Source organism: Canis aureus, chromosome 8, assembly GCF_053574225.1.
Source record: "Canis aureus isolate CA01 chromosome 8, VMU_Caureus_v.1.0, whole genome shotgun sequence".
Classification (NCBI taxonomy): domain Eukaryota; kingdom Metazoa; phylum Chordata; class Mammalia; order Carnivora; family Canidae; genus Canis; species Canis aureus.
In genome coordinates, this window is record NC_135618.1 from 8,538,234 (window position 1) to 8,561,039 (window position 22,806).

Here is a 22,806-nt window from a genome sequence, read left to right on the forward strand (position 1 = left end):
TCTTTTATAGAAAAGATATATCCCTCCCTTTTACTATTCGATATAGACAGCCTTATCTCCTGTTCTTTTTTAAAAATTTTTTCCCAGCTTTATTGAGATATAATTGATGTATAATGTATAAACTTAAGAGATACAGTATGATGATTTGATATATAGATATATAGATATATAGATATATAGTGAGGTAATTACCGTAGTAAGATTAATCAGTACATCCATCACCTCACAGGATTATGTGTGTGTGTGGGGGGGGGGGGTTGAGAATGTTTAAGATTTACTCTCAGCAACTTTCAAGTATATAATACAGTATTGCTAGCTGTAGTTGTCATGCTGTGCAGTCAATCACCAGGATTTCTTCATCTTCTCCTTGAAAGTTTGTACCCTTTGACCACCATTTCCCTATTTCCCTCACCCCCCAGCCTGTGGCAACCACCATTCTACTCTCTGTTTCTATGGGTTTAGCTTTTTCAGATTCCACATGTAAGTGATAGAATACAGTATTTGTCTTTCTCTGACTTATTTCACTTAGCCTAATGCCTTCAGGTCCATCCATATTGTCACAAATGGCAAGATTTCCTTCTTTATCATGGGTGAATAATATACTTTACACACACAGACACATACACACATTTACATCTTCTTTATTTATGTGTCATTGGACATTTAGATTATTTCCATGTATTGGCTATTGTGAATAATACTGCAGTGAATACGGCAGTGCAGATATCTCAAAATAGTGATTTCATTTCCTTTGGATATATATCCACAAGTGGGGTTGCTCAGATGATATGGTAGTTCTATTTTAATTTTTTGAGGAACTTCTGTATTATTTTCCATAGTAGCTGTACCAATTTACATTCCCATCAACTGTGCAGGGTAATGTGAGCTTCCCTATTATCCTTACCCTTGCCAGTATTCACTATCTCTTGTCTTTTGTATCAAAGCCATTCTAACAGATATGAGGTGGTATCTCATTGTGGTTTTGATTTGCATTTTCCTGATGATTAATGATGTTGAGGGCCTTTTCATATGTCTGTTGGCTATTTCTGTCAGTTTTTAATTGGATTTCTTTCTCCTATTGAGTTGTATGAATTCCTTGTATATTTTGGATATTAACTCCTTAATCAGATAGTTTATAGATATTTTCTCCCATTCAGTAAGTTACCTTTTCATTTTGTTGTTTCTTTTTCTGTACGGAAAGTTTTCAGTTTGATAGAATCCCACTTAATTATTTTTGTCTTTGTTGCTTGTGATGTTGGTGTTATATCCAGAATATCATTGTTAAGACCACTATCAAAGATCTTTTTCCCTGTGTTGTCTTTTAGGAGATACATGGTTTCAGGTTTTATGTTTAAGTTAAATCTTTTTTTTTTTTTTAAGTAGGCTCCACACCCAATGTGGAGCCCAGTGCAGGACTTGAACACACAACCCTGAGATCAAGACCTGAGCTGAGATCAAGAGTGGGAGGCTTAGGACAGCCCCAGTGGCGCAGCGGTTTGGCGCTGCTTGCAGCCTGGGGTGTGATCCTGGAGACCCAGGATCGAGTCCCACATCGGGCTCCCTGCATGGAGCCTGCTTCTCCCTCTGCCTGTGTCTCTGCCTCTCTCTCTGTGTCTTTGAATAAATAAATAAAAAATTTAAAAATCAATAATAAAAAGAGTGGGAGGCTTAACCAGCTGAGCCACCCAGGTGCCCCTTATATTTAAGTCTTTAGTCCACTTTAAGCTAGTTTTTGATGCAATTGTAAATAGGACTGTTTTGTTCATTTCTCTTTCTGCTACTTCATAATTAGTTTATAGAAATGCAACAGGTTTCTGTATATTGATTTTGTATCCTGTGACCCTACTGAATTCACTTATCTGTTCTAGTTTTTTGGTGGAGTCTTATATATAGCATAATGTCATCTGCAAAAAGTGACAGTCTTGCTTTTTCCTTACCAACTTGATTGCCTTTTATTTCTTTTTCTTGTCTGATTGCTATGGCTAGGACTTGCAGTAGTACTCTTGAGTAAAAGTGGTGAGAGTGAACACCTTTGTCTTAGAAAAGTTCTTGATCTTAGGGGAAAAGCTCTCAGTTTTGGTATTGAGTATGATGTTAGCTATTGACTTTTCATATACAGTCTTTATTATGTTGAGGTATGTTCCCCATAAAAAAGTATGTTACTTTGTTGAGGGTTTTTATCATGAATGCATACTCTACTTTGTCAAAAGCTTTTTCTGTATCTGCTGAAATGATCGTATGGTTTTATCCTTTCTTTTTTTGATTGACTTGTGAATATTGGACTACCCTTGCATCCTGGGAATAATACATCCCATTTGATTATGGTGAATGATTTAACGTATTGTTGGATTCATTTTTCTAATAAAAATATTTGGGGGGATTTTTGCATCTATGTTCATTACAGATATTGACATGTAGTTTTCTTTTTTTGTAGTGAGTATCTGGTTTGGGTATCAGGGTAATGTGAGCTTCATAAAATGAATTTGGAAACTTTCCTTCCTCTTCTATTTTTTTGAATATTTTAAGAAAAATGGGCATTACCTTTTCTTTAAATGCTTAATAGAATTCACCTGTGAAGCCATCTGGTCCTAAACTTCTGTTGGTTCGGAGTTTTTTGATTAGTGATTCCGTTTCATTGCTGTTAATTGATCTGTTCAAATTTTCTGTTTCTTTCTGATTTAGTTTTGGAAGGTTATATGTTTTTACGAATTTATCCATATCTTACAGGTTATCCAATTTGTTGGCATATAATTTTTCAAAATATTCTCTTATAATCCTTTGTATTTCTGTGGTATTGGTTGTCATTTCTCTTTCCTTTCTTTCTTTTTTTTTTTAAGATTTTATTTATTTGGGAGAGAGAGAGAGATAGCAAGAGAGAGCATGAGTGGGGAGGAGAGCGAGAAGCAGGCCCTCTATGAGCAGAGAGCCTGACATGGTGGGGCTTGACCCTAGAACCCTGGGACTATGACCTGAGATGAAGGCAGATGTATAACTGACTGAGCCACCCACTTTCCCCTCTCCTCTTTCATTTCTGATTTTGTTTGAGTCTTTTTCTTTTTTAATGGGTCTGGCTGAAGGTTTAAACCATTTTGTTGATCTTTTCAAAGAGCTGTGTCCTGGTTTCAGTAATCCGTTCTGTTGTTTTTTTTTTAGTTTCTATTTCATTTATTTTTGTTCTAATCTTTATTATTTCCTTCCTTCTACTGGTTTTAGGTTTTGTTTGTTCTTCTTTTCCTAGCTCTGTTAGGTATTAAGGTTAGGTTGTTTATTTGAGATCTTACTGCTTCTTGGATTAGGCCTATGTTGCTATCGATTTCCCTCTCATAACAGCTTTTGCTTCATCCCAAATATTTTGGACCATTTGTGTTTTCTTTTCTTTTTTTTTTTTTTTTTTTAAGATTTTATTTATTTATTTCTGAGAATACACAGAGAGGAGAGAAAGAAGCAGAGACAGGCAGAGGAAGAAGCAGGCGCCATGCAAGGAGCCTGACGTGGGACTCGATTCTGGGTCTCCAGGATCAGGCCCTGGGCCAAAGGCAGTGCTAAACTGCTTGAGCCACCTGGGCTGCCCCCATTTTTGTTTTCATTTTCATTTGTTACCATGTATTTTTTAAAATTTTATCTTTGATTTCTTGGTGACCCATTCATTTTTTTAGTAGTATGTTTCTTAGCCTCCATATGTTTTTTGTGTTGTTTCTAGATTTTATCTTATTGTTGATTTCTAGTTTCAAAACATTTGTGGTTGGAAAAGATGCATGGTATGACTTTGTTTTTTGTTTTTTGTTTTTTTTTTCAGTTTCTTGAGAGGCTTGTTTTGTGACCTAATCTGTGGTCTGAGAATGTTCCTGTATACTTGAAAAGAATATATATTCTGCTGTTTTAGGATGGAATGTTCTAAATATGTCTGTTAGATCCATCTGTTCCAATGTGTCATTGAAAGGCACTTTCCTTTTCTTTTTGGATCATCCATCCATTGATGTAAGTGAGGTGTTAAAGTCTCCTACTATTATCGTATTACTATCAATCATTTCATTTGTGTTTGTTATTAGCTGCTTTTGTATCTGGGTGCTCCCATGTTGAGATAATAAAAATTTGCATAATCATCCATTAATGTAAGTGAGGTGTTAAAGTCCCCTACTATTATTGTATTACTGTCCATCATTTCATTTGTGTTTGTTATTAGCTGCTTTTGTATCTGGGTGCTTCCATGTTGAGTGCATAAAAATTTGCTATTATCTTCTTTTTGAATTATTCTCTTTACGATTATATAGTGTCCTTTTTTTTTCCTTACAGTCTTTGTTTTAAAGTCTATTTTGTTGGGGCACCTGGGTGGCAGATTGGTTAAGCATCTGACTCTGGTTCTACTTTAGGTCGTGATCTCGGAGTCATGAGATTGAATCCCCCATCAGCCTTCACACTCAGCAAAGAGTCTGCTTAAGATTTTCTCTCCCTCTCTCTCTGCCCCTTCTGATCATGTTTTCTCTCAGTCTTTAGAGCATGCAACTCTTGATTTCAGGATTATGAGTTCAAGCCCCATTTTGGGCATGTAACTTATTTTAAAAAATAAATAAAGTCTATTTTGTCCAATGGAAGTATTGCTCATCTGTTTTTTTTTTTTTTCCACTTCTCTTTGCATGATAAACGCTTCTCCATCCATTCACTTTTAATCTGAATGTATTTTTTGGTCTGAAATGAGTCTTTTATAGGCAGCATATAGATGGGTCTTGCTTTTTTATCCATTCTTTTTTTTTTTTTTTTAAAGATTTTATTTATTTATTCATGATAGCCACACAGAGAGAAACAGAGAGGCAGAGACACAGGCAGAGGGAGAAGCAGGCTCCATGCAGGGAGCCCGATGTGGGATTCGATCCCGGGTCTCCAGGATCGCGCCCCAGGCCAAAGGCAGGCGCCAAACCGCTGTGCCACCCAGGGATCCCTTTTTTATCCATTCTATCACCCTGTATTTTTTGAGTGAAGAGTTTAGTTCATTTATATTCAAAGTAATTCATGGTAGGTATGTACTTATTGGCATTTTGTAACTTATTTTATGGTTGTTTTTGTAGTTCTTCTCTGTTCCTTTCTTTTCTCTCACAGATAGCTGGTTTTATTTAGTGATATACTTGGATTCCATTCTCTTTATTTTTTCATATGTATTACTGGGTTTTGATTTGTGGCTACTGTTAGTTTTGTAATCACATGATGCATATAGTAGTCTATATTTAGTTGATGGTCACTAAAATTTGAACCCAGTTTTTACTCCTCTCCCCCGCAGCATTTTAGGCATATGGAGTCAAAGGTTATACCCTTTTATTTTGTGAGTCCCTTGACTGATTTTTATAGATATATTTATTTTTACTGCTTTTGTGCTCCCTACTTCCCCTATTCCTACATATGGTCTTTCTACTCATAGTCTCCTTTAATAGCTCTTACAGGGCTGGGTTAGTGGTTATGAATTCTTTTAACTTTTGTTGTCTGGGAACTCTTTATCTCCTATTCTGAATGATAGCCATACTGGGTAGAGTATTCATGGTTCCAGGGTTGTTTGTTTTTTTTCTTTTAGCACTTTGAATATATCATGGTACTCCATATGGCCTGCAGAGTTTCTGATGAAATATCAGCTGATAGCCTTATGGGGCTTCCTTTGTATGTAATTGTTTGATTTTCTTTTGCTGCTTTAAAAAAAAAATCTCTTTATCTCTGCTTTTTGTCATTTTAATTACTATGTATCTTAGTGTGGGCCTCCTTGGGAAGATTTTATTGGGAGCTGTCTGTGTCTTTTGGATCTGAACGTCTGTTTCCTTCTCTAGATTCAGGAAGTTTTCAGTTGTTATTTCTTTTAATATATTTTTTACCCCCTTTGTCTCTCTTCTCCTTCTGGGATCCTTATAATGCAAACATTATTACACTTGATGTTGCTGAGTTCTCTTCATATTATCTCTCTTTTCTTCTTCAGCTTGATGGCTTTCCATTATTCTGTCTTCCAGATCACTGATTTGTTCTTTTGCTTTCTTTAGTCTAATATTTATTCCTTCTACTCTATTTTTACTTTCAGTTATTGAGTTCTTTAATTCTGGTTCTTTTTTGTTTTCTATCTCTTTGTTGAGGGTCTCAGTGAGGTTCTTCACTCTTTCTCAAGTCCAGTGAATATCTTTATTGCCCATTACTTTAAATTCTCTGTTAGGCATATCACTTATTTTCATTTCATTTAGTTCACTTGCTATGATTTTTGTCTTGTTCTTTCATTTGGGACATATTCTTTTATATCCACATTTTGTCTAACTCTCCCTATATTTCTATGTTTGTCAGCTCTATCACCTGCTCTTGAAAGTAGTGGGCTTATGAAATAAAAGTCTAGTGTCCTGCAGTGTAGTGTCCCTTGTTCACCAGAACGTGGTGTTTGAGGAGTGTCTCCTCTGTGTGTTGCATGTACCCTGCTAATGTGGCTAAACCATGTTGCCTTCAGTCCAGTTGTCTGAAGTGGCTCTCTGCCTGTTGTGGGCAGGGAGTGGTCCCTTGTGTACAGTGGGCCAGTTTGGGGCTGCTTTGGGCTTGAGTTGAGTCAGACCAGATGTATGTCAGAGATGCAGTAGCACTGAACTTCAGGGTGTTTTTCCCATGTTGTCCTCAAGAAGCTTTCATTTTTGGGCAGGAGTCTGTCCCCAGTCCACTCCTGGAGCCACTTTTGGACTATTGTATGTAGTTATTTTTCCTTCTCCCCAGGGCTGGAGTCATTTTGGAGTGGTGCTGGCTCCTGTCAGGGCTGCTTGCAGACTGCCAGACTTACGGCACTGTTTTGGCTGGGCTCCATTCAGGTGTGTATTGAAGGGGATAGGATCACAAGAGAAATTGGGCAGAGGTGGTGTTTTTTAGCAACGTTTGTGCACGTCTGCTATGGGAGGAGACTTGGAGGAAGGCCTAGTCGGTTGTGCCCATAAGAGAACACCAGGGCACAGTGCACTGTTAGCAAGCTATTTGTGAAATATTAGTGCTTCACTGGTTACTGCAGGTATCCATGTATCAAGGCTGGATGATGGGGAAAGGAAATTGTGTTCACCAGCTCCTTTGTTCCTGGAGAATTCTCCCAAAGATCCCTGGCCCTCCAGTACATGCTCTGTGATTAGTAAACAAATCTCCCTCCTATATAGCCCAGGTATTTTTCAGATTGCTGCTTCTATGCTGTATCTCAGTGGCGCTGTTTATTGTGGTGTCTCTTTAAGGGTGAGGACTCAGTTTCCCGTCTTCCTCCAGCTAATACAGAGCTGAGCCTACTGATTTTTGGAGTTCTGAGTGTTAGGCTCTGCCAATTATAAGAACTTGTGAAATTTGGGTCAGAGCTTCTGGTTGTCTTATTTTGAAGGTTCAGGTGGCTTGATATGAGGGTCTTTTTATCTTCTCTCTCTGTACTGGTGGTGTCTCTACCTCATGAACAGCCCTGAGTCCATTTAGCTCTTGACTGCATCTCTGCTCTTCTACCTACTGTGATGTGGCTGCTTCTCTACCTTTAACTTCAGAGAGTTTGCCAGTCTTCAGTCAGTTTTTGGGTTATTTACACTGCTGTATTATTTAGTTGTATCTGTGGGACGAAGTGATCTTTGCATTATCTTACTCTGCCATGTTCCTCTTAATTTTTCTTTCTGATCGATTGTTGTGAGTGTATAGAAATACAGTTAATTTTTATACATTGCTTTCGTATCCTGCAACTTTATCAAATTTGTTTATTAGTTCTAACAGTTTTTTGGTGGTCTTTTAAGATTTTCTATAAATAGAATTATATCATGTGCAGATACAGTTTTTTTTCTTTCTAATCTGGATGCCTTTTCTTTCTTTTCCTTTCTTGATTGCTCTGGCTAGAACTTCAGTGCTATGTTGAATAGGAGTAGTGAGAATGAACACTCTTATCTTGGTCTTAGGGAAAAAGCTTTCAGTCTTTTACTGTTGAGTATGATACTAACTGTGCTTGTTATGTATGGCCTTTATATTGTTGAGGTATATTTTTTCCTGTACCCAATTTGTTGAGAGTTTTTAACATAAAAGGATATTGTGTTTTGTTGTCAAGTACTTTTTATCTTTCTGTTCTGTGGATACTGTCCTAGATAATATATAAGGAGAATTGCTACTCATTTTGCATTTTTCTGCTGTGAGTAATGATGTACCTAATTGCTTCAAAGTTTCTTTATAATATGCAACTCTAAAAAATACTTTGCTAAGTGTTCATTATACTTTGTTGTTTAAGTTACAGAGGTTTGATAAGAAGAATCCTTCTGGAAAACAAAATACATGAAAACCACAAGAAGGACTCATATATAAGAAACATCTTAGGAATGCTTCTAGGGTATAAATATATGATCTTGGAATGTGAATGTTCCAAAATAAGTTCTTTTCTGAGAAGTATTTGTTAAATTATTTTTAATTGCATTTATTATATGCCAGATACTTAAATTAGGGAAAACTATTTTAATGAAGAATGTTATTAAGAAAATAAGATCTGAACTCTTAACAAACTTAAACAGTTTATTAAGATTTGAAAGATTTACTCAGAATTACCAGAAAGATTTTATGCCTATTTAGATTAAAGAAATCCTGGCATAGGCTTTTCTCTAAGCTAGGTCAGTCATTTGTAAAAGTGATTAACAAGATTTTCCTATATAAGCTTTGCCAAACTTTGGTTTGGAACTACAGCCTTTTTTCTCTGAAAAGTCTTTTTTAAATAATAGCTTTACTGAGAAATAACTGACATACTATAAAATTCACTTTTTAAAAGTGTACACTTCAGTGGATTTTAGTGTATTCACAGAATTGTGCTACCAGTAATGCTTCCTACTTCCAGAACATTTTTATCACCCCCCTCCCCTCAAAACCCCACCTATTAGTAATCACTCCCTGTTCTCTTCTACCCCCGCCCTTGGCAAGTACTGATCTACCTCTGTCTCTATGGATTTGCCTATTCTGGACATTTCATATAAATAGAATCATACAATATGTGACCTTTCGTTTTGATGTTCTTTTACTTAGCATAATGTTTTCAAGTTCTGAAAAGTCTTTTTAACGTTAGGATACTGCTGCAGTGAGTGGTCCTAACTCTCCCTTATGTTAAAGAAATTGTCATTTAATAGGTAGAAACTAATATGGCAAAGAGTAATTTTCAGCTGTGGATTCAGATTTACTTAGAAGTAACACTGTGCAGCATATTCATGTGTTTAATATATAAATTATAAGGTGTTAATTAAAGAAAAAATTTTAGGGGTATCTGATTGGCTGAGTTGGCTAAGTGTTGGATTCTTGCTATAGGTTCAGGTCATGATCTCAAGGTCATTAGATTGGGTTCCCGTTGGCCTCTACACTAGGCATGGAATCTGCTTGAGATTTTATATCAAAAAAAAAAAAGAAAAGAAAAAAGAAAATTTTGTTTCTTATAATCCAGATAGCTCTACTCATACACTAAATGGAAACTTGAAAATTTTACTTTAAGAAAAAATTTGGGATGCCTGGGTAGCTCAGTGGCTGAGCGTCTGCCTTTGGCCCAGGGCATGATCCCGTGGTCCCAGGATTGAGTCCCACATCAGGCTCCATGCATGGAGCCTGCTTTTCCCTCTGCCTGTGTCTCTGCCTCTCTCTCTCTCTCTGTGTCTCTCATAAATAAATAAATAAAATCTTTAAAAAAATCTTCTTTAAGAGAGAGAGTGAACAAGCACAAGAGCATGGGGTGGTGGAGGGGCAGAGGGAGAGAGAGAATCTCAAGCAGACTCCTCACTGAGCTTGGAGCCAGATGCAGGGGTTGATCTCATGACCCAATCAGAAACCAAGAGTCCAGCACTCAACCAGCTGAGACACCCATGTATCTGTTGGAAAGCTTTTTAGTACCCACCTCTCTGATTTGACAGCACTTGTATCAACCCAAGATAATACACTAACTATAATATACAAAATGACAAGGATAAATATTTAGAATAATCATTTTTTTTTAAAGATTTGATTTATTCATTCATGAGAGACACAGAGAGAGAGAGGTAGAGACAGAGGCAGAGAGGGAGAAGCAGGCTCCATGCAGGGAGTCTGATGTGGGACTCAATCTTGGGACCAAGGGATCACTCCTTGAGCTGAAAGCAGATGCTCAACCGCTGAGCCACCGAGGAATCCCTATTTAGAATAATCATAATCTGAAAAGGGAGAGCTATGTCTGCCATTTAATATTTCTGTTTCTTGAATTGTCTTCTTCTGGGGTCAATTTTGTCTATCTTGGGCTTTCATTCTTATACTGATGGTTTTCTTCTCAAATTTGAAAGCTTAATTGGTGACTAGATTGATAGGTTGATTGTGTGGATTTGCAGTGTTTTATAATATTTGTCTTTCTTTTTTTCTTAAAGATTTTGTAAGATGATGAAGATGCAGGGTACACCTCCGTACAGAATGAAAAGGGAAGCCCATTTCTCACCCTAGCTGACTTACTTTCCCCAGACAGATTTGATACTTTTCTTCTTTTTTGAGAGAGAGAGTTTGCAAGTGGAGGGGCGGGGGAGAGGAAGAGGGAGAGAGAGAATCCCAAGCAGGCTCCATGCCCAGCATGGGGCTTGATCCCACCAGTCATGGTCATGACCTGAGCTGAAATTAAGAGTCTTGTCACTAAACTGACTGAGCTACCCAGGCATCTTCAGATAATTTTTAAAGGGAAATGTTACTACAAGCTGTTCTCCTCGTCAAGGATGAAAGGGAAAGAGCATGTGGGACTATGATAGTTGTTTGGACACAAACTTTCATTTAAGCCCCCCCCCTTTTTTTTTTAACATATCAAGCTTTTTGATTTGTATTACTCAAAAAAATCCTCATTTTTTTATTTAGCTTTCTGACTCTGTGCTTGTGCCTTCAACATTTTCACAACGATTTTCTGCTCCTCAATAAGGAAAGCACGCTTGATCCTGTCACGAACACACTTAGCACACATGGAACTACCATAGGCCCTGCTGACGTGTTTTTTCGTTTTAGACAATCTCGTAAGGACTTTACGTCTCACAGCACGAACTCCTCGAAGTCGGCCAGGGCACACAGCACATGCAGACTTTGGCACTTTCCCAACCTTCTTGGTATAAAGGTAAACGATTCTATTGCCAGGGGTTCGGGACAGCCTAGTTTTGTTAGAGGCTGTATTGTAGGACAGCCTACGATGGTATGTCAAACGCTGAACCATTCTGAACGCCTACTGACGCCGTCCCCGGAAGAGGAAAAAGTAAGCTCCCATTTTTAATCCCTCTTCTCACTCTTGTCACATACCTGCCTACTCCAAGCCTGGTGCTCTTTGAGGCTCTGCTTAGCAAATGTCTCTCCTTTGACTATATCCCTTGTTAAATATATTCTGGACTATGGGTTCCTCATCATTTTCATCTATCCACACATTTCCATTTGCTTTTCAGTTTTTGGAAATTTGTCTTTTCTTTGCTGTTAGTATTGCTATCACTATTATATTAGTTATCTGTTGCTGTGTAATAATTACTTGGAATTTATTGACAACAATAAAACTCCGTGTGTGGACTTAGGACTAGGGCTGAAGCTATGAGGACGCCTCCAGGCCTCAGGGGCATGTGCCTCAATTTGGTGGTTAATTCTAGATGTCCTTAATTTCCCAGGGAATATGTTGGGCAGAGGGTACATATCTTTGCATTAATCTAGTAGTCAGAGCCTTCTAAACCCTGGGTGTTCCACACTTGGGATCTAATGAAGGCTCAAGTGTTTTGGAAATTATTTTTCTTAAAATTCAGGTTTTATGGGATGGTTTTTTCGAAGTGAGAATTGAGTCCTAAGGGCTAATCCAGGGAATCTTTTGTTTTGGTATTTAATTCTGAACCTGCATATATTAGATAAGGGAGTGTGTTTTGGACTAAGCAAGCCTACCAAAAGCAGCTGAACAATCTTTCAAAATAAAAGAGTCCTGCTTGGAGAAATCAGTAAGGAGAAGCTCCCTTAATACAATAATTTTAAGAATGTTGGTCTGGGCTTCAAGATAGCCAGGGAGGCCACTGAAGGCATCTATATTGATAAGAAATGCCCCTTTATTGGTAAAAGGAGCAGATCCTGTTTGTTGTGGTGACCAAGATGATGAAGATGCAGGGAACAATTGTCATCTGCCAAGACTACTTTAACTGTACCCAGAATACAGCTGCTTTGAGAAGTGCCATAGGAATATGTCTGTGCACCTGTCTTCCGGCTTTGGAGACATTGAGATCAGTGATGTAGTTACAATGGGCATATGTTGGCCCTTGAACAAGACGTCATGCTTTAATGTGCTCAAAGTCAGTAAAGCCACTGGCACCAGGAAGCAGTTCCAGAATTTTGAGACTGGACACCTGCCCACTCCACCAAACAAAATTATTTTCCCATTGAAAAAGAACAATTAACATTTATTACATCATCATTTTTGAGGCTTAGGAATTTGGAAGTGACTTATCTGGGTGGTCTGGCTTGAGGTCTTTTGTGAAGTTGTGGTCAAGTACATTGGCTGGGGCTATAGTCATATGAAGATTTTTTTTAAAAGATTTATTTATTCATGAGAGACACACACACAGAGGCAGAGACATAGGGAGAGGGAGAAGCAAACTCCATGCAGGCAGCCCGGTGTGGGACTTGATCCTGGAACTCCAGGATCACGTCCTGAGCTGAAGGCAGACGCTCAACCACTGAGCCACCCAGGCATCCCAAACATATGGAGATTTGACTGGAGCTGGAAAATCTTTTCCCAGGATAGTTTACTTACAGCATGTTGGTGTAGCCAACCATTACCTTTTGTCAGAAGACCTAAGTTACTTACCACATAGACTTCTCTATAAGACTGCATAAGTGTCATCACAGCATGGGACCTGGCTCCCCCAGAGGAAGTGATCAAAAGGAGAATGAGATGAAAGCAGTGACTTTTATGATCTAGCCTTAGAATTCACACTCATCATTTCTGTACTTTGCTGTTGATTACACAGGTTGGCCCTATTTAGTGTGGAATGAGGCATAAGTACCAGAAAGAGAAAGTCATTGAGGGCCATTTTGGAGGATGATTATTGTGGGTTTATTTTCTTTTTAATTTCTTTTCTTTTAGGGAGATAAGGGGATATAGTCAGCCTGCCTTCTTTAGCTGTAAGTCCTATTTGTAATTTTAGATGGTTGGTTTGAAAGGAAAATGTAAACATATAAAAAATAGTCCATATTAAAATGGAACTTAGCCTATTTCATGACCCAACTTATAGTTTTGGGACTTTGGACATTTCTTTCATGGTTGTTCAGAGCCTTGAAAAATATTAAAGCTTTTAAAAATATTACTTCACATTCAGCAAAAACATTGCTTGCCAAGGAAGATAAGGCCCAACCGAGTCCCTGTTGCACCTCACGGAGAACAAGAGAAAAAGAATTTTAAGATGTTAGAAATCTGAAGCTAATAAAACATTGTTTTCATGTTACTTCATTTATGGGTTTTGTCTTTTTTGTCTCTGTTTATTGTTGCTGCTGTTGTTATTGACTTACTTGATTTCTTACATGGCCATTTTTATGGTTTTTGTGAATCATAGGAGATAACTAATGAAGTAGAATAGTGCTTTGTATAAACCAATATAATACTACTTTTCCTTTTGAAAATATTAAAATAAGTTTTTGACATGTGCCCTTTGAGGGAAGAATAATTTAGAAATAAAGGACATTTCAAGTTTCAGCTAGCCAAAACACCAAACCAAAACAAAAACCACCCCAAAACCCTTTTTCATGGTAAATTGCATGTTTCCAAATGCTGGTATTAAATTGTGTTATTGACTTCTGCCTCAGAAATAACACCTCAGCTATTGTAAAATGTTAATCTTTTTCTAAAACTTTAAAAACGTTTTTGACGGGGCCCCTGGGTGGCTCAGTTGGGTAAGCATCTACCTTCAGCTAGGATTGTGATCTCAGGATCCGGGGATCGAGTCCTTTATTGGGTTCCCTGCTCAATGGGGAGTCTGTTTCTCCCTCTCCCTCTGCCTGCAGCTCCCCTTGCTGTGGTGTCTCCATCTGTCAAATGAATAAATAAAATCTTTAAAAAAAAAAAAAAAAGGTTTTGGTAATTTTGTCAAAAAATTCTTCCTAGGGCAGCCCAGATAGCTCGGTTGCTTAGCACCGCCTTCAGCCCTGGCCTGATCCTGGAGACCCGGGATCGAGTCCCACGTCGGGCTCCCTGCATGGAGCCTGCTTCTCCCTCTGCCTGTGTCTCTGCCTCTCTCTCTCTCTCCTCTCTGTGTATTCTCATGAATAAATAAAATCTTTTAAAAAATTTTTAAAAATAAAAGATTTATTTACTTACTTAAAAGAGAGAGAAAGCATGCATGCTGTATGTGGGTGTGGGGTATGTGTATGTAAAGAATCCGGAAGCAGATTCTCCAGTGAGCACAGAGCAGAGCCCCTACACAGAGCTTAATCCCACAACCCATGCTCAACCAACTGAACCACTCCAGTGCCCCTAAATAAGTCTTTTAAGTAAGTAAATAAATCTTTTATTTTTTAATTTTTTTTAAAGATCTTATTTATTCATGAGAATACACAGAGAGGAGAGAGAGAGAGGCAGAGACACAGGCAGAAGGAGAAGCAGGCTCCATGCAGGGAGCCTGACGTGGGACTCGATCCTGGGTCTCCAGGATCACACCTGGGCTGAAGGCAGCACTAAACCGCTGAGCCACCCGGGTTGCCCAATAACTAAGTCTTTTAAAAAAGAGAGATTTGTTTAAATGATCACTTCAGTGAAACCAGCAATAAGCAAGGTAGACCAATAAATCAAGGCTTGATTCTGGAATCTCTTATTGTTGGATTTATTCATTCTTATTAGTATAAATTATTTTATGTAGAAAGTTTAATTAGAGTCCCATTTTCTTCCTTGGGATTTTTATCTACTGGTAGGTGAACATAAATCTTAATTGTTTTGATAGTGGTACGAAACTTTAAACTATTTAATATATAAAGAATTTCTAAGTTATTTTAAATCCTATTAGTTTTTTAACCTCAGAAGCACTTTGCCTTTAGCATATTATATCGTCCTTAAAATATGAAGGGAAATATTAAAAGTGGAGAATATATAAATAATATGAGATATTGTCATTTCTGCTTACTTTTCTTTTTTGCCTCTGATCTCTAATAGCCATATTTATACTGTCTTAAGTATTGTTGAAGCTTAAACTTCTTTCCTCTTGGCTTTTTGGATAAGGCTGATAGAAGTATATAATTTGGTAATTAAGAGTATAAGCTCTAGAGTAATGCTTGTGTTTAAATTCTACCATTTGATTGTGGGACTTGGAACAAGTTCTGGTAATGTGAATCTCTGTTTCTTTATCTGTAAAATGTGGAAAATAACAGTACCTACTTTATGGGTTATTATAAAGATGAAATCAGATTATGAAATTAATGCATTTAGCATAGTACTGGGTACATATGAAGTGCCAAAACTACAGCATGAAGAAATACTTCTGGAATAATAGATTAACAATCTCCAAAAATCTCTTTTGCAAAGCAATGAAAACACTAGCAAGAATTGTCAAACTCAAAGTTTTAAGAACTCTGAAAATTAATGAAAGACTTACAGAAATTTAAGGGGCATTTTAAAAAAAAAAAGAAAAGAAAAATGAATCTCCATAAGAACAGTGAACTTTGTGGATTTTTAACTTGATCTGTTCCCATCCCCTTCTCTTCCATAGTCTTGAAAACCAACAATTTCACAAACGTGGTAACTGCAAAAACCAGGCCTGGCAACCACTAAAAGACACTTAATGGCTTTGGATCTTCCCAAAATTCTGTTTTGACCTATATGGCAGCTCCCTGCCATCTTCAAGACTTATCTATATTTGATCTGACTTAGAGCTCGCTCTGTAGGAAAGTCCAATCCCTATGGCCTTTATTGAAAACAATCAGTGGCAATTGTTTAACATTATAGTTCCCTGAGGTGGTGATACCAGTCAAGGCTAATAAGAGGCTGACCAAAAAACTTAAAAGGAAAAATTGAGCAATGAGATTTTTAAAAGGGGGCTTTGAAAATTTCCAACATATTCCTGGTGATCGAGAAGGCCACAGGCATGTGCAGGATCGTGAGTATGTTCAGGAAAGACTTTAGAAGTCCCTAACCCCTCACCTCTGGCTGACCTTGATGTTCTGCATAAGCAGGGAGTAAAAGTTAAGGCAGAAAAAAAGGGAGGGGGGATCGTTAATTGGAATTTATCAAAAGTAAAAACTTTTGTGCTTCACAGGACACAAACAAAAAAGTGAAGAAATGGCAGATTGGGAAAAATATTTGTAAATCATGTGTCTTATAAAGACACATATCCAGAATATATACTGAGTGGTGCCAACTCAACAGTAGATGGACAAATAACCCAATTGAAAAATGGGCAAAGGATTTGAATAAACATTCCTCCAAAGAAGATATATAAAGGCCAATGAGGAGATAAAAGATGTTCAATATTGTTTGTCATTAGAGAAATTAAACCACTTTACACCCACAGAAGTGACTATAATGTAAAAGATAGATAATAATAGGGACACCTGGGTGTCTCAGTCAGTTAAGCATCTGCCTTTGACTCAGGTCATGATCTCAGAGTCCTGGGATCTCATGGGCTTCTTGCTTAGCAGAAAGTCTGCTTCTCCCTCTCTCTTTGCTCCTCCTCACTGCTTCTGCATGTCCTCTCTTTCTCTCAAATAAATGAATAATCTTTTTAAAAATGTATAGTAATAATTATTGGTGAAGGTGTGGAAAAATTAAATCATTGTACATTAGTAGGAGTGGAACATGATGTCATCTCTTTGCAAAGCAGTTTAGCAGTTCCTCAAAAAGTTAAACATAGAGTTGGGTGCTTGGGTGGCTTAATTGGTTAAGCGTCTGACTCTTGATTTTGGCTCAGATCATGATCTCAAGGTTGGGAGATTGAGTCCCACACTGGGCTCCACACTGGGTGTGGATCCTGCTTAAGATTCTCTCGTTCTCCCTCCTTACCTCTCAAAAAAAAAAAAAAAAAAAAAAAAAGTAAAAAATAAGTTAAACATAGAGTAGCCATCTGACCCTTCCTCTTTTAGGTGTGTACTGAGGAGAATTGAAAACATTAAAAACTTCTACACAAATGTTCAAAGCAGCTTTATTCATGATAACCAAAAGTGGAAGTGACCTAAATGTCTATCAATTGAGGAGTGGATAAAAAAAAGAAAGTGGTATATCTGTACAATTCAGCCATAAAAAAGAATGAAGTACTGATAACAGCTACATCATAGATGAACCTTGGAAACATTTTGCTAAGTGAAAGAAATCAAACACAAAAGGCCACATATTGTTTGGTTCCATTTACATGGAATTTCCAAAGTAGGCAACTCCAGAGACTGAGAGTAGATTAGAGTAGAGGGGCTAGAGGGAAGGGGAAACAGGGATGACCAAGGTAAGGGGATTCCCGTTGGGATGGTAAAAATATTCTGGAACTAAAAGGTGGCACTAATTGCAAAATCCAGTGAATCCACTGAAAACCCCTGATTTGTACACTAAAAGGATGAATTTTATAGCATGTGAATCATATCTTAATAAAGCTGTTATTAAAAAACCAGGCAGCTGGGTGGCTCAGTTGGTTCAGCGTCCCACTCTTGATTTCGGCTCAGGTCATGATCTCAGGGTCGTGAGATTGAGTTCACCTGCATTGGCCTTATGCCCAGTACAGATTCTACTTGCTTGTCCCCAAATACCCCCGCACACCCACTTGCGTGCTAGCATGCCTGTGGGTCTGGACACTCTTTCTCTCTCTGGATACTTAAAAAAACAAATCCAGGGCCACCTGGCTGGCTCAGTCAGTACAGCATGCAACTCTTGGTCTCGGGGTTGTGAGTTCAAGCCTGACATTAAGTGTAGAGGTTACTTTAAAATTTTTAAAAAATCTTCACAAAACAAAAAAACCAAAAACCCCTACAGCATGCTATTTAAATGGATCACCTGGTACTGAAAAATTAACATCACTGCAAAGGTTTCTTGCTTAGTTGGCTGCTCTGTCATGTTTGCTGTTTAATCGTCAGAAGACTAGAATTTCATATGTAGAGTTGTTAGGGAGGCCAGAGGTGCATGACTGTTTTTCAGTTATACAGAGGTTAGTTGGAGCTGGCTCTGAGAAAAAATTCCTTAGAATAGCCAAACTGAGATTGCAGTGTTTTTGTAGAAAGTTTTACTTCATTTACACTTGTGAGTTCTAAAACTTTTAAGCATTCTTTGGGTGTTAAATCCTCCCCTCTTCTATTCAATATTTCATCCTCAGTTATTCTTATTGTCGAACTGTAGGATACTGCCTTTCTATGTATCCTATGGGCTTAAGTTGACAAATTCAAAAGCTTGTTAAAAGTTTCAGTCATTTGTACAACTGAGTTTTGAAATAAAGTGGATTTAGAGCTCACTAGCTGTACAATCTTACTGAATGCTTTTTATGGTTTCATCAGATCAATGTTTTGATATTTTAGCAAGATCCTATTTTCTATCTTTTACAATTTTTTTCTTCTATCAGTGTATCCTGTTGTAACCCACTGCATTCTTAGCTTGCAGAGCACAGAGAAGTACGGCATACCTACAGACTAGAGTCTTTGTGTCATTGCCCTTTTTATGAAGAAGCCATGCATTTAGTTGAAGAAGGGAAAATCTACTCAAGAGTGCTTAGGTACCATTTCAGTTTTGCTTTCGTTAATGAAAAATACTAGGGTGCTGTTGCAATGTTTGTGTAATATTTATTAAGGATGTTTACGAGAATGGGGGGAAAGGTTTTTTAGGCTCAAAAATGTTTTTTTACTTGTTTTGTCAGTATTGAAAAGACATGTGTTTTATATTAAGGTCCTGAGGTTAAGGCTTGTTTGAATCCAAATTTGTAGTGGGCTTGATCTTGAATGCAGTTTAACATTTGTCTTCCCTGTTTATTACATAGAACTGAAATGTTGGAGTGCCTAGGAGACAGTGATTTTCTTGCCAAACTTCACTGTATTCGGCAGGCTTTTCAGGTATTTTTTTTAACATTAAGTGATTTCACCTAGCCACTCATTCTCCTGCCCCCCACCCCATGCTATAGAGTCCAGCTGAATATAAACAGGACAGCTCTTTGCTCTTTGTTATCCTTATTTTTAATGGCAAGTATAAGATCTACTAAGTTTATTTTTCCTGCCTGCTCTTTCATTTGTCTTTGTCCTGTGCCATGGCTTCCCAGCTCCACCACACTTTGTCAAACAGGGTATTCTGATACTGGAGATCTGTGCAGATGGCTGCTGAAAATAAACATCCTCCCATTATCAAGTAGTATGTTTCTCAGATTGTTTTGTATTTGAATCAGTTGTAAAATCATTGATTTCCTAAAATGAAATAAGATCACATAACAAATTATCTTTATTTTTCTATATTTTGGAGACTATATAACATTTATTTTGGATTTTCTAATATTAAATTGAACACAGTTTAAATTCATATTTATTTCCCTTTAACCTTTCTTGATTATAGGTTTCAAGAGCTCTTTTTACGTTAGTAAATTACAACTTTCTGTGTGGTCTACTTGCAGAAATAGTGCCACATATGATGCATTGACTGTATTAGGGTTGTTTATGTGTAGATGTGCTATAGAGTCAGATGTCCATTCATATTAATTATAGGTTTCCTTCTTCTTTGGGGTTGGATATTTTTTCAGGTAATACTTTCGGAAACAGCCAACAGGATATTCCTTGCTGAGAGTGGAAGGAAAATTTTATCAGCATTAATTGTGAAAGCACGAAAGGTAAACTTGTTTTGTTGACAAGTGTTTTACTGTTGTTGTTTCTGTTGAACTGAAGATTCCAGTACATTGAATTTTTACTAGAAGAAAAAGTTTTTGTAGATAGTTGGAAAGGTTCACATATTAAAAATAAATTATATAAAGAGCCCTGATTTTTACTTGGGTGGATTTGTTTCTATGTATGAAGTCTACACTATTTTGATCAAGTTGTTACTCATACATTATTCCCAGTTCGCTGTGAAGTTGTGAATGTCATTTTGAGGATCATGATACATGATACTACAACCACCACTATTTTATTTCTAAGACCTCTTCATTTACCTCCCTCAAATCATGTTCACTGAGCTTCCAGGAAATAGTGTAGATCTCAGAAATCTGCAGAGTAATACAAGTTACTCTTATTCATGGGACTGCATGAGGCAGAACAATCACAACATCATTAAGACTCTAAGGAACCACTTCCCTTTATGTACAGTGTGTCCAGATGTTGAGAAAAAAAATCAAGTAAAACGGGCCTTCCTTGATCTATTTAAACACCTGGTTTTCTGATCCTTTTGCACTGCAATTACCTCATTTGAATAATAAAATTATATTTATGGTATACTGCGTCAGAGGGTTCTTAATTAATTAAATGAGTAAGTGGGAAAGAAAAAAATTTTAAGTGCAAAATAAATGTAAGGTGATCTTAACTACTTGCAATTCCCAGTTAAGTCTTACATTGCTTTCTTGACCTTCTTGTGATAGATTAAACCCAGTGATTTCAACTAGAATTCCTCCAAGAGGAATAGAACTGCATGAAAAGCATCACGTAGCATCTTCTGTAACCACGTTTTGGGGTTCTGCCAAATGTTGGGACAACAAAATATTAAACCAAGTGAATATGACATACCTTGAAAATATATTTTAATTCAATTACTTAACAGAATAAAGATCTAATACACATTCTTGAAGACTTAACTCATTTATTTTGTAGGTTTGAGCCTTGTTATAAAGTTGAGTTTAGGATTAAAGTGTATTTTTTTCTGCAGAACCCAAAGAAGTTTGAAGATGTTTTTGATGAAATGATCTATTTTTTAGAGCAGACTGATCACTGGGATAGTACTGAAATGGAACTTGCTGCTAGAGGAGTAAGTTTCAATTTTTTGTAATATTCATTCCTCTTCCTTATGTTCATATGATATCTTGTCCTTGTTGAATGACAGTAAAACCAATTATGTTGCAGTGGTTATGGCAATCATAAACAACAGCAACCACAGTCTTTGTGCTTTGGGGCAGTAGTTGAGCCTGGAACACTTTGTTGTAACAGAAGCTTAAAGAGTAAGTTTGCAAGGGGCTGAATAGCTTTCGGCTTTTGAGGCAGAGAAAACAGAGAGAAATGATCTTTCTTTTTCTGGCGTTTGCTCACTTGCTGAAGGGATTGGCATCCATTCAGTTGTGCAGGACTCAGCCTTTACCCCTCCTGGTTCTTGCCTACTATATCATATTTACATCTAAGTTTTGTCAGGTTTTTTTTTTTGTTTCTTCAACTTCTCTCTAATCCTGCCAATGCCATTGTGCCTGAGTAACTATTCCTTCTCCCTGGACTACCTTGGAGTCTTTGCATTCTGAGATTCCCTCTGGCTCCTTGCCTCCTTGCAGTCACCCTTTCTCGTCTGCATCCCAATTTCTATGCTGGGTCCCAAACAGCCTTTAAAAAATGCAAATCTGATCATCCATCTACCCTCTACCACTGCTCCTCCAAAACACTGGATAAAATCCAAAATCATGGACATGGAGCTAGCCCTTTGTCCTGTCTCCAGCTGCTTTGCCCCTGTGCCCTCTGCTCAAGAGAACCATGGCTCACATCAGATGTGACACACATGGCTCACATCACATCTTTCTTCTTACCTGAAACACTTTGACAGGTACCTCCTGTACCTGGGATGCCCCCTCCCTAAAGAAGGCCCTCCCTGACATCTAGTCTAGATGAGAATCTCCATCAGAAGTTCTCATAGTACCATGTATTGTTTCCTCTACTGGGTTTATCACAGTTTATAATTGTGTATTTGTGGGATTCTTTGTTGCTGTTTTTCCCACTAAATTCTAAGCATCTCATTCGGTTGCTGTCGAAGTCTGAGCACCTGGTACAGCATGTAGTACAACACTATGCATGAATGAATGGAGGAGCAAGAGGCTCCCCGTGCAGTGGGGAAGATAGGCACATATCCTAGGGACTAAGTAACAGCAGATTGAGCAGTGCAGATACCACAATAAAAGCATGAGTAAAGGCCTCCTAGAATGCAGTAAAGGAGAAATTAATTTCATCTGATGGGATCTAGGAAGGAACAGCTGTTAGGTGAATTATAGTTTCTGGTGGTGAGTTGCTTTCATATTTGTTTCTTCCTCTTTTTTCATCAGAGATACAATCTGATTCAACTATAACACCCTGCTATTATAGAGTATGAAGCCCTGGCTCAGACTTTATTTCAGCTCTGTGTAATAATAATTTGTGTTTTAACTCATAATTTAATGCAGGTGAAAAATCTAAATTTTTATGATGTTGTTCTGGATTTTATATTAATGGATTCCTTTGAAGATTTAGAAAACCCACCGACATCCATACAGAATGTAGTAAATAATCGCTGGCTAAACTCCTCCTTCAAAGAAACTGTAAGTGGTGGTTTACCTTTTTCTCAACCATATTGATTTGATGAGAAATGGTCAGAGCTGGGAAGATCAATAAGATTTACTTGTATATCTGCCTATAAAATGACTAGTGTGGAAACTGGACTCAATTTTTGATATTGGGATCAGATATGTATGATCCACAACTTCTTCAGATGAAACTCCCCTTTGGCTCCGTCTATCTGTCCCTGCACTGACCTGAAGGACCAAGTGTTTCTTCCCATCTTAAACTCGGGCTTCAGACTACTTTAGGCCTAACCAAAAATCGCAACTGAACTGGCTCTGTGACTAACCTGAAATCTAGCAGTTGTGAAAAGACAATATGTATTTTTTAAAGGAAAATATGGAGATTCATATTCTCAAATACTACGAAAAATTAGATGAGGAAGGAGGG

General features: G+C 37.5%; 1 protein-coding gene and 1 pseudogene across 3 annotated transcripts in view; one reads left to right on the forward strand and one right to left on the reverse strand.

The window, feature by feature from the left end:
- Positions 1-22,806, forward strand: part of MIGA1 (mitoguardin 1) — an 86,069-nt gene that overhangs the window by 53,451 nt on the left and 9,812 nt on the right. For 2 of the 3 annotated variants that reach the window (XM_077905103.1, XM_077905104.1), the window contains exons 9-13: positions 18,538-18,656; positions 18,918-18,990; positions 19,665-19,751; positions 20,777-20,875; positions 22,263-22,397. In XM_077905103.1, the coding sequence (XP_077761229.1) occupies positions 18,538-18,656; positions 18,918-18,990; positions 19,665-19,751; positions 20,777-20,875; positions 22,263-22,397 (513 nt within the window). The remainder of the gene's footprint in view (positions 1-18,537; positions 18,657-18,917; positions 18,991-19,664; positions 19,752-20,776; positions 20,876-22,262; positions 22,398-22,806) is intronic. The other variant, XM_077905106.1, reaches the window with a different exon arrangement.
- On the reverse strand, positions 10,786-11,221 carry LOC144318306 (large ribosomal subunit protein eL34 pseudogene; annotated as a pseudogene).